At 33.9% G+C, this 11,974-nt stretch overlaps 1 protein-coding gene across 1 annotated transcript; it reads left to right on the top strand.

The window, feature by feature from the left end:
• Positions 1-9,584: 9,584 nt before the first annotated feature.
• On the top strand, positions 9,585-10,880 carry LOC132550304 (acetylcholine receptor subunit alpha-like). The gene has a single exon (XM_060214349.1). The coding sequence runs from the start codon at positions 9,585-9,587 to the stop codon at positions 10,878-10,880; it is 1,296 nt and encodes a 431-aa protein (XP_060070332.1).
• Positions 10,881-11,974: the final 1,094 nt, after the last annotated feature.

Genomic DNA, 11,974 nt, shown 5'->3' with positions numbered 1-11,974 from the left:
ATTATGGTTTTCAAGAATCTCTTCTAGAAACGACAGGTAAAACCCTTTTCGAAAGATTATCGATTTATTATAATATATTGACAATAGATTTGCATCACCAAGATAGCATTTATATTGACTTTCAGAAGGTAAATGTTGATATGCTTCAAAAATAGAATCGCTGAACTAATTTACAGAAGATGTTTCCATTATTAAACTAAATAGATGCTGGATAAACGAATATTTTTTTCCGCAATGCATGTTTATTATAGGCATAATATATAAATAATAATAACAATAAATACAGATTCGGATAAAAACTAAAAACAAAAATCAAGAAAATATTAACATGTCATAATAACCATACTACAAACTCATACGCAATTAAATTTGGGCAAAATATGAACAAAAGAAATATTTCCACAGAGACTCATGAAAAAGTACAAGAATAATAAAACCAGGTGTTCCGGAGAAGTAGGCATCTGCTGCTTCATTGACGACACCCGTCATGAAATATAGGTCAATACAAGTAAGTATGGTCGCGTTCTCAAATAAGAACTAGGTATGAGCATAAGGAACCAACAGACCAACTAACAAGCATCAAAAATGCCCAGCTCAATATCGCACAAACATTTTTTTTCTCCCTGAGATTGCTAAAACTTCCTCATAATTTTCATCAACCTGCATCTTTTACAATTCTGCGTCCGTCAGTTGAGGACTTCTTACTCGAAAGATTGCGAGCAATTGCTTTTGTGAAATGTTGTTCCATACATATCTTGCCTACTATGTAATTTTTACTGCATTCAAACTAAAACTTTCTTATGAAAATTTATTTTTAGAATCTTATTTTACTCTGTCTCCATTACTATAATCAGGTGTCACATATTCTCCTTCTAATGCACTTTGACAGCTTCTCTTTGTGCATTAAATGCTAACTCGTATCCAATAAAAGTCTGAATAGATCATAGCCTCCCAAGTAAGTAATAAAACTTACACTGCAGCATGCATACAACCATGATGGCTTTATACGAAACAAGGACAATTAACGTATGGCACTTTATGTAACTCTAGATAAGTGTATGACAACTGAGGTAAGATAATATACATCATTCTCAGAGGTAGCGTCCGTGTAATTTGGATGCCAGAAAAATGACTCAGAGTATATCTAAGTTTGCTAATGAATCTACATTTCTGTATTGTTCATGTGCATCGGTGCAAAAACAGAATTTTAAATTCGTTAGAGTACTTTTTCATCTAAATGCGATTACTTAAACAGTAATTTCCAGTGGTGGGACAAAAATGGGAAAATACATCAACATCTGTGTCGATTGACAGAGAAAACTCCCATACTGATCGGTACATCATTTATAACACTAGGGTTAATTTTTTAAATATCTTTTACAACATACCAGATATGTGTTTACATTGGATATATAAAGGGTTGAAATTGAGATGAACTTACGTCATGTAGGTCGGAGTGAATGGACCGTATATCATATATCTAACCTCGACAACTGGGATTATAGTCATATCCGCTAATACCAATTATCTTACTATCATAGATCCCAAAGGTTATGTGCGTCAAAGCGATGGACCATCTAGTCAAACTGATGGATGTAATTAGTGCAGAGGATGGGGTGTTAACGTCAAAACTTCAAATCCGTTACTCCTACTGGCATCTGTATTCACAAAAAAAACATCTGAAATATGTAAAATTCAAAAAATGCACTGAAATAGCCAAATAAAAGTGACAAAATACGTGCAAGAATAATATAAAGGATTTAATGTAAGCTTCAAGCTTATTTTCCAATTTCATATACAATTTACGTAACAAAGATATAACATTGCTGAATTATTTAAATATTTAATGAATATTGTTTGAACTAAGACAAAAATAATAAGCTTATGATACAAGCTTATTTAAAATTGCATGTGGATCGTCCGGGAGGAGAATTACCAATAAATATCAGTGTCCGAGGCCAAGGAACGAAGACTGGATGATAATCCAGAAAACAAATATTTCGTTCGATATCTAAGGCCATGGGCTAAAGTTAATGATGAATATTGGAGATCCGATGATTTTGGACGTTTGCACAAGCATTTCTCATTAAAGCGTATCAAAACATTAATCTGTGTTATTTGGTGTTGTATCCTGAGAATTATCATGGCTTGTGTTCAATAATATGATGCTGCAAGATGATAAAATTACATTATAATTTAACACAAACACAGAGATAAAAAATACATCCCAAATCAACCAACATTTTATCGAAACTGATATAAATAACAGACAAGTGTGATTTCCCTTTAATAATTTGTTGTAAAGACACACCAGTCAGTTGACCCCTAAACAAAGAAATTTTGACGAGTTACCACTGTGTATTGATAACATCTCCATTAAGGTTCAGAATCAAACATGCGACACAAACACACCTATACAGACCTACAATTTATCACTGACTAGTTCAACCGTTTGTGACGTCGGATATCTGAATGACGTCTGGCAAGGATATATTTCCACATAAAGATAAAATTACGATGTCCTATCAATCATTAGCCACAGACTTGAGTGGTTCGATACGTCATGATAACCCTCTCAACGACCACCAAAACTTTGGGTGAGGTAGTAAAATGTTTAAGGTCTTTTAAATTGAGGTGATAATACTGACAAATTCTTACAAACAGATTATGTTTCCGTGTAAAACAAAAATACCTTTAGCTAGTTTGTCGAGATATTTTATTTGATTTGATAAGGATATTCCTCGCCGAAACAGAACAACTATTTCGTCTTTCTAGGACTCGTCGGTGATGATCGAGGCGTGAACATGTTGTGATCAAGAAATCAAAATAGTACAATGTAATATGATACAGATCCCTAAAGTGAGTGAAATTATCCAGTTAATATTTTTTGCGATTTTCATTGGCTGCTCCAGATCGTGATGTCATAATATGGTTAACGACGTTACAACACGAATTGAAAATTGCGCAACATAACGACCGCCTCCGTTAAATTTGTCTTTTCAAACCATGTCTAGTGTAATTTTTCTGAGTTTAAAAAAAAATTATAAAAATTACCTCAAATTTATTTTCATTCCATATGAAATTGATGGAACTCTTGTCGATGTTTCAGTTTTTGCTCGCCAAAGGTCGCAAAAAAAAGACTTGTTTCATAAAAATCTTATATGAAATGAAATCGCATTTACTGTATTATAATGAACTGCCTATTTCACGACTTTACTCAAGTTGTTTACATGCCATTTCAACGAAAATTTCATAAATATTCAAACATATAATTATCTTTATTGATTAAAATTGTATTTTTTTAACAAACTTTTGGTAATATATCGCACAGTTCACCTTATCTTCATCGAAAAGTCACACAAGTTGAATAGTTGTCTGGTTATGATATATTGGTGCCTTATGTGTAACCTATCCGGAAAATACCGAATGTTACCGAAGTAAGGCTTAGACCACAGGTAAATATATTTACCTATTTCACGTATACTAGACCGATTTCGAACATCGCGTTTTCAAAAATTAGTTTTGTGAACGTTAAAGTTTGAAAAAGATATTTTGTTGATGAAAATGAATTCCTGTGACCGGCTGTTTTGGGCTATTATATCATATATGTTATTGTTGTTGTCTTTTACCACTTTGAATTCCCACACACCATAAAAGTGCTCGCTGCGATCGCTATACCAATCAAAGATCATAGCCATCAATTAATCAATTTGCTAAAAGTTGAAGGTTGAATAATGAAACAAAAACATCAGCTAGGTATTCATGAATGCGTGCCCAAGGAATCTTACTGTGAGAAGAAACAGACGGAATGCCAGCAGTGAAGCTGTAGGATTCCTCATTTGTGCTAGTGTTCATCAGGTAATATCTGCAAAATATTCTTCGTTCCTCTATACAGTAATTCAATGGATGTAATCCTAACTGCAGGCCAAGCTTGAGAGGGGATGGATTAAAATAGGATGAATTGCTCAACGTATTTTATTTTTATCAAATATACAGTCGAATTGGGCACACTTTTTCAATTTACATTCAGCCCTTTATCCATATATATATACACAATGAAAAGACCTGACGACATGTTATAAATTACTTTTGCACTGAAGTTGTATACTGACACTTTGCAATACTTTCAAGCTGTTTTAGGATTCATCAGATCCCGCGTAGCATTTCACTTTCTGCTGACATCCGGGCTCTCATATTTAGCGTTGTAATCCTCAGCACTAGTGATAAAAATACTGTGATCGATCATGCTATTTAAAACATCAAATAACTATATATATATATTCACGACCTTCAGCGGTAATCGTTTTACACGTCTCTGACTAGCAAGCCAAGTTACATAAAACTGTATTTAAATCACGTAGCTAATTAAACATTCAAGATATGTTATAATACTACAAATAAATCTTGGATGAATATAATTATTATTTCACAAATATGAAAAAAATTTTACCACTGTACAAATACTGCAGAAAATAATGTTTTGTTAGTTCACTTAAGCTAACGACTGTTTTTGTTTTTACAATAAGGTGTCCACTTCACAGACCGATATGGAAAAGAAATGTCAAAACAATGGCGACTCATAGCTTCCATTTAAGACACCAAGATCATCAATCAGACACAGTTTTCATTTGTCATGTATGGTTTTAACAATGACAAAGAGAGCTATGAATTGTTTGTAATACTACAACATCTCCATTACAACATTAAGCAGACGATAACACTTTATAGTCTATAGTTACCCGTCTGTACACAGTTGTGTGTATACGACACTGTAACGGCGTTAGTAATGTCACGTGATTTGCTGTTTACAATACCAGCTTTAAGTAACATAAATCGATCGTCGATCAGGTAAGCTGGCTCAGTCAAGTGGTTTCTTCGTTCTGTGCGACCTTTTGGTTATACTATATGGTGTAGGGGGTTCGAACCCCCGCGCTGACTCACAGACGCAATCCAGTTATTTTTATCCCTTTAAGTTGATTATGTAAATTTATGTACATCCATAATACATAATTGTTTGTAAAATCTGTCAGTTTTGTTTATTGTCTATGCAATCTGTAGTTGTATAAATCATCTAGTAGCCTGTAAAATCCACCGGTTTTGTTTTCGTTTTTATTGTCTATGAAATATGTAGTTGTTTCCATTCTCTAGTTATTTGCATAATCCCTCATTTTCCCCACCTGCTTTAGCTGTTTTCATTAAATGCTTGTTGCGGAATCTGCTGCGGTTTACATCTTTATTTATTTTGTTTTATTGTTGTATATATATATATATTGCATACATAAATATGCGTTATTTCCTGCTCTGCTTTAGTCCTGCACTTACTTTTTATTTGTCATCTAACCAATATCATGGTCTGACCACGTGATCCGAATCTTTCGCCTTTTCACCAGATGATTGTTATATCTGCAGTTGCTTCTTACTCTTGGCGTTTTTTTTTTTTTTTTTTAAATTCACCACTGCTTTGGTTGTTTGTTGCTTACCTGCCGTTTCCCATCGGAGTAATTATACGTTATTTGCGCAAAGTATAGTTATGATACCACTTAAATAGCAGCAATCATACGTTTATCAATATTGCACACTGAACGTCCGATTGACGTGTTTCAATTCAAGGGAGGTAAACCGTACAGAAACGACGTATCATTTAAGTATCTTCAGTTTCTCATAAAAAAAACTTATTCACTCACTAATTGAAAACAGTAACACGCGAGATAACATGAAGGTAGAATGACATCTAAACATTTAGTCTATATGAATGAAATTCAGTTGAGAATAAAGGAAATGAGTAAAACTCAGAAGACCTCTGACCTCTTGGAATGACCTTGCTTGACTTTAGGTTACTCCATCGATATTCTTAGTAATAGTCATATCTTTTGTTTTCATTATTATTTAAATCATTTTACTAGATATATATCCTATTGTTTTGTTACTTTAACTATCTGACTTACTATCTGAACTCTAGGTCTAAACAAGTATCAAGAATAATTTAAACATATTTGACAGCTTGGTAATGAAATTATATCAAGGTAGATTCAAGAGGATTTTAAGCACTCCATCCCAGGTACATACTGGTCAAATATCAGAACCTTGGGTCTTCTCGAACTTGAAAAGCATGTCCTCAAATGCTTTTTTTTTTTTTTTTTTTTATTAAACTTGTCTGTTAAATAACAGACAAGTGTAATTTCCCTTTAGTAATTTATTGTAAAAACACCAGTCAGTTGACCCCTAAACAAAGAAATTTTGACGAGTTACCACTGTGTATTGATAACACCTCCATTATCTTACCCTTGTATGATAATCAGCATGATTTCAGGACAGATAAACGGACGATAGAGGGAGGTTGATTTGAGCAGTCCACCATGTGATGATAGTATGCCAGAAACTTGATGAAAATATGATTGACTTCTGTCATGACCACAGGTTATGATAACAATTTTACATTGAACTAAAGAACGTTAATCATGTGAAGGAAGAGTTGACATGTCATCAGAAAATATTTCAAAACGAAAATACCATCTGGTACTTTTATTCTGATAATTGAAGTGTCTCTCTTAACAACTGACATAGAAAACCGTTATATATTCCCTTAATATTCCTAGCAACACTTAAAATAATATACAATATATTCACACTTTTTAGAACATGAAATTTGAAGATGTTTTCGCTCTGTTGCCATGGTGATATGCGGACGTATATTTCTTGCAATGTCTAAAACAAAATTGATCTTGTGTTGACATCAGACCCTGAAATAGAATGTGTGAATATTGTAGAGTATCTGCAGTGTAAACAACATGACAAAATTTAACGCTTTAATTATAGGCAATATCTTCTGTATGGCCCATTTATATATTGAATAATTTTCGCCATAGTTATTATGTTCAAGCAGGTTTTCAAAAACGTGGTCTTAATAGTGAGGTGGATCAGATTGACTGCCAAGAACCGTAACTCTGTTTGAAATAAAAACTTTATATATATACCATTAAGTAATGTGCATGTATATTATTCAACAATACATTATATGTAACAACTTAATTGTACAAAAATGTTGAATTTTATGAAATGCAGGTAAAAAGGATAAAATTGGGGAATAGACAAAATAATATATATGTATATATATTCCTTAGTTTATACAATATTATACATGTATAGTTACTATTGTAAACATTGAATAAAAGAAAACAATCAGTTTTAAATTCAATAGGAATTTAATGTTAATTTTTCAAGGTTTTCACATAAATTCACAAACACGTTATCTCAGTCAATGTATTACACAGTAAAACACATTTGTAACAACGTTAATGAAGTCACTATTAAGTATTTCAACGCTTCTTTTTCAATGGTTGTTTCTGGCAATTAATCCTTTTTGTGATACCTTATATCTATATAATGATTATATAACACTAGTAGTAATTGGAATTTTGTAAGTAATGAAACAAAAGTCGTAAACGTAAACTACCGACATATTCTCGAGATACATGCTCATATATTGTGGCATAAGTGATAATTAGCGTACCAAAATAGTTTTTTTAATCCGTTGGTGTTGTATTTGCCCGACGTCAAACATTGACCCTGCCGTTGAGGTCAACTATTCGTAGTCAATGAGCCGTTTACAGAGATGTATGCGACTCCTAAGGAACAACAACTCAGTAAAAAATCATTGATTCACAACATAAAAAATATAAAGATTGACAACAGGAGAGGACGTTGTGATGAAGCCATCTCCTTGGTAATTATCAAACATCATAAACAGTAAGATTGCATGAGCTCGTGTAAGTTCTTTGTGGTAGAATATTAATGACGTTGACCTGACGGGTATCAGAGTGTGCAAAGGGGAGAGAGAGACTTCAAAATAACAGCACAATCGAAATCCATTAGCAACCTGTGAATAATTCATAATGGTGGTTGATTTGAATCAATATCACTGCTTTATTCTGGAAGGACTAAAATTCAATTCGGTCAAGATAATACAGCTTTTTTAAATTGCTTTCCTGATGTTATTGGGTCCAAATCAATAATTCTGTAGAATATGCACAGTTTCGATTGGACAGAAAGAAAAGTGCCAAAGGAAACAACAATTATAATATTATAGATATAGAATTATAAATTAAGGCAATAGATGGGAAGGGCATGACAAAGTGTGACTACTTCATGTCACAACTACAGACTCTGAAAGGTGGGAGAGGACGCGGATTTAGAAAAAATCTGTTACATCAGAAACCTAGAAGTCAGAAAGGCCACGGATGTAGACAATTCCGCTACATCTAGTACCTAATAGTGAGAAAAAGATTTCCGACACTGACAATTCTGCTACATCTGATACCTAGTGGGACAGACAAGGCTAGGACAAAACAATTCTGCTTGGTCCAATATCTTGTGGTCGGAGAGGCTTAGAACATAAACTATTCTTCTATGTCCAATATCTAGTGATCGGAGAGGACAAGAACATCAACTATTCTTCTATGTCCAATACCTATTGGTCGGAGAGGACAAGAACATTGACTATTCTTCTACGTCCAATATCTAGTGATCGGAGAGGACAAGAACATAAACTATTCTTCTACGTCCAATATCTAGTGATCGGAGAGGACAAGAACATAAACTATTCTTCTATGTCCAATACCTATTGGTCGGAGAGGACAAGAACATTGACTATTCTTCTACGTCCAATATCTAGTGATCGGAGAGGACAAGAACATAAACTATTCTTCTGTGTCCAATACCTATTGGTCGGAGAGGACAAGAACATTGACTATTCTTCTACGTATATCTAGTGATCGGAGAGGACAAGAACATAAACTATTCTTCTATGTCCAATACCTATTGGTCGGAGAGGACAAGAACATTGACTATTCTTCTACGTCCAATATCTAGTGATCGGAGAGGACAAGAACATAAACTATTCTTCTATGTCCAATACCTATTGGTCGGAGAGGACAAGAACATTGACTATTCTTCTACGTCCAATATCTAGTGATCGGAGAGGACAAGAACATAAACTATTCTTCTATGTCCAATACCTATTGGTCGGAGAGGACAAGAACATACGTCCAATATCTAGTGATCGGAGAGGACAAGAACATAAACTATTCTTCTACGTCCAATATCAAGTGATCGGAGAGGACAAGAACATTGACTATTCTTCTATGTCCAATACCTAGTGGTTGGAGAGGCATAGACCATCAACTATTCTTCTATGTCCAATACCTATTGTCCAATATCAAGTGATCGGAGAGGACAAGAACATTAACTATTCTTCTACGTCCAATATCTAGTGATCGGAGAGGACAAGAACATAAACTATTCTTCTACGTCCAATATCTAGTGATCGGAGAGGACAAGAACATTAACTATTCTTCTACGTCCAATATCTAGTGATCGGAGAGGACAAGAACATTAACTATTCTTCTATGTCCAATACCTAGTGGTCTAAGCGACACAAATATCAACAATTCTGTTAACTATGACACCGGGTAATCAGAAAGGTTATGGATACAAAAAATTTGGTTCAGCTGACAATATGAAATTATTTATCTAGAGAACTGACTGTTTTTTAATAAGTTGTTTGTATCTGTATGTAAATCGGAGCCATGTTTAGAGTACCTTACATTTTTTTCACAGCGATCTGTCTACAGACCATCACAGCTAATTCTATGGAGGATGTTAAGACACTGCTGGCAGATCTGATGGTGAACTATTCCAGTGAGGTTCGGCCAGTAAAGGACCAGACAAAGCCAGTATCCATTGACGTTGGCATGACTCTTGTGTCTATTAATGATTTTAATGAAGTGACCGGAGTTATCTCGGTGGTTATTATTTTGTTTCTTTCTTGGACAGATGAAAGTCTTGTGTGGAACTCTAGTAGTTATAACAATACCACATCTCTTACATTTTCACATGAAAAAATTTGGGTTCCGAAACTATTCTTGACTAATCCAGGAAAAGACTTTAATCCTATCAGCAATGAGCATTTCAAAATCACTGCTTATGCCAACGGTTCCGTTACCTGGATACCTGGACGTATTCTTCAGGCAACTTGCCAACCAAATGTTACCAAATTCCCGTTTGACTTACATGAATGCACAATTTCCATCGCACCACATGGATATTATGGAACACAGATTTCACTCTTCACAAACGTTTCAACAATCAGTTTGGATATTTACTCAACTAACTCTGCATGGAATATTATATCAACTAAAGCCTTTGTCTCCTCTGTAGGTGTAGACATTGCTTCCTTCACCATCAAAATGTCCAGGAGACCGTTAAATTTTATGGTTACTGTTGTCATACCAATACTAATGCTAGCACTTGTCAATCCCTTTGTGTTTATCCTTCCATTCAATTCTGGTGAACGGATATCATACAGCATCACAGTATTACTGGCATTCACGGTGTATATGACAGTGGTTAGTGATAGGATGCCGGCCTCCTCCGAACCAATATCCCATTTATCATTTTATCTACTTTCATTGCTTGCTCTAAGTGTTCTCATTGTAATTGTGAACATATTTCAGATAAGAGTCTACAATAAAGATGACAATGAGGAACCAGTGCCACGGTGGATCCAAAACTTTATTAAGAATTTCCGTAACATTTGCAGAAAAGGTAAAGTTGAAACCAAATCAAGAGATCCAAATGAGACCAGAAAATCTCCAGGCAGAATGGAATCCATAAAAAACCATGATGTTATCCATTTAGAATCAATCGATCAGTCAGATTTTGCGGACAGTCAAACTCATTCAACAGAAAAGAACTATGATCAAATATCTTTTTCACAGTCGGAAAATATTACATGGCATACTGTAGCTAAATATGCAGACAAGTTTTACTTTACAACCATCTTGGTTTTCACTGTTAATTTTTCACTGGCATACTTTTATTAGTCACCTTAAATCTTTTGAAAATTCTGAAAAAGAGGGAAAAGAAAGAAAATACAGAAGAAGCAATTAAACAAAAACGAATAACCTTTAAAATGACTGGTCAATCTGAATGAACACCGGACATGTTGTAAATCAGAGAAAATGACCATCAACCTGATGAAATGTACTGTGTAGGTAATAACTAGGCCTGGATGGAAATTCTAAATAATGGTCCAAACAGTACCTATTTTTCACTAAGAAGAAAAGGAATAACCGGAATTGTTTTGGAGAACCAAAGATAAACTTGAATAAGTCAGTACAAACATCAAAATACAAAAGTGCCCATTTCACCTCTCATGGAATCAATAAGGTTTTCACACACAGGTTGTGTCCCTTACATCTTTGTGTCGTGTTGAATAGTATGTATGTCAATATTTTAGTGTGTATATCATTTTGTGTGGTTATCTGAATTTAAGTATGAGAGCAGTTCATTGTACTATTGGTATCAGTTACCGATGTGTATTCATCATTTTGTAATGTTACATTCAGGAATATCTGAATTTAAGTATGAGAGAAGTTCGTTTCACTATTGATATTAATTAACGATGTGTGTGCAGTGTTTGGTGTGGTATATTCATGAGCAACTGAATGTAAGCCTGAAAGGAAGTCGTTTCCCTATTGGTATTAATTACCGATGTAATACGAATTCACATATTCATCAAAGTTACGTAAGTATCTAATAAAGTATCTTAAGTAAATTAAATTAAGGTATTAAATATTGAAAATAGAAGATGGAAAAATTGCTTGATAAACACTTCTTACAAGAAAAGAAAGAATTTCTCTCTGCATATTAGAACTCTAATTATACAATTTCATCCCAAAATCAACTAACAGTACAATGTTTATGCTATTGAAATTAATACTGGAGTGAATATCATGTCAATTAACTTAATGAACATATTCTCCATGACCGGGTGAGTGCATGGATATTCCCTTAAAAATGATTAAAAAGTGTTGTATATCATTGGTACTTGTAATATGCTCTTTCTTTCTAAAAAAATTCAATAAGTACATTGTTTTCCCTCTAGTTAACATGTACAAAGTCCTTTGATCATTCC

Source organism: Ylistrum balloti, unplaced genomic scaffold (genome assembly GCF_031769215.1).
Source record: "Ylistrum balloti isolate Yb309-2 unplaced genomic scaffold, AGI_CSIRO_Ybal_v1 Utg370120, whole genome shotgun sequence".
NCBI classification, from domain to species: domain Eukaryota; kingdom Metazoa; phylum Mollusca; class Bivalvia; order Pectinida; family Pectinidae; genus Ylistrum; species Ylistrum balloti.
Note: the sequence above shows the minus strand (reverse complement) of the source record. Positions and strands in the feature narration are given on the sequence as shown.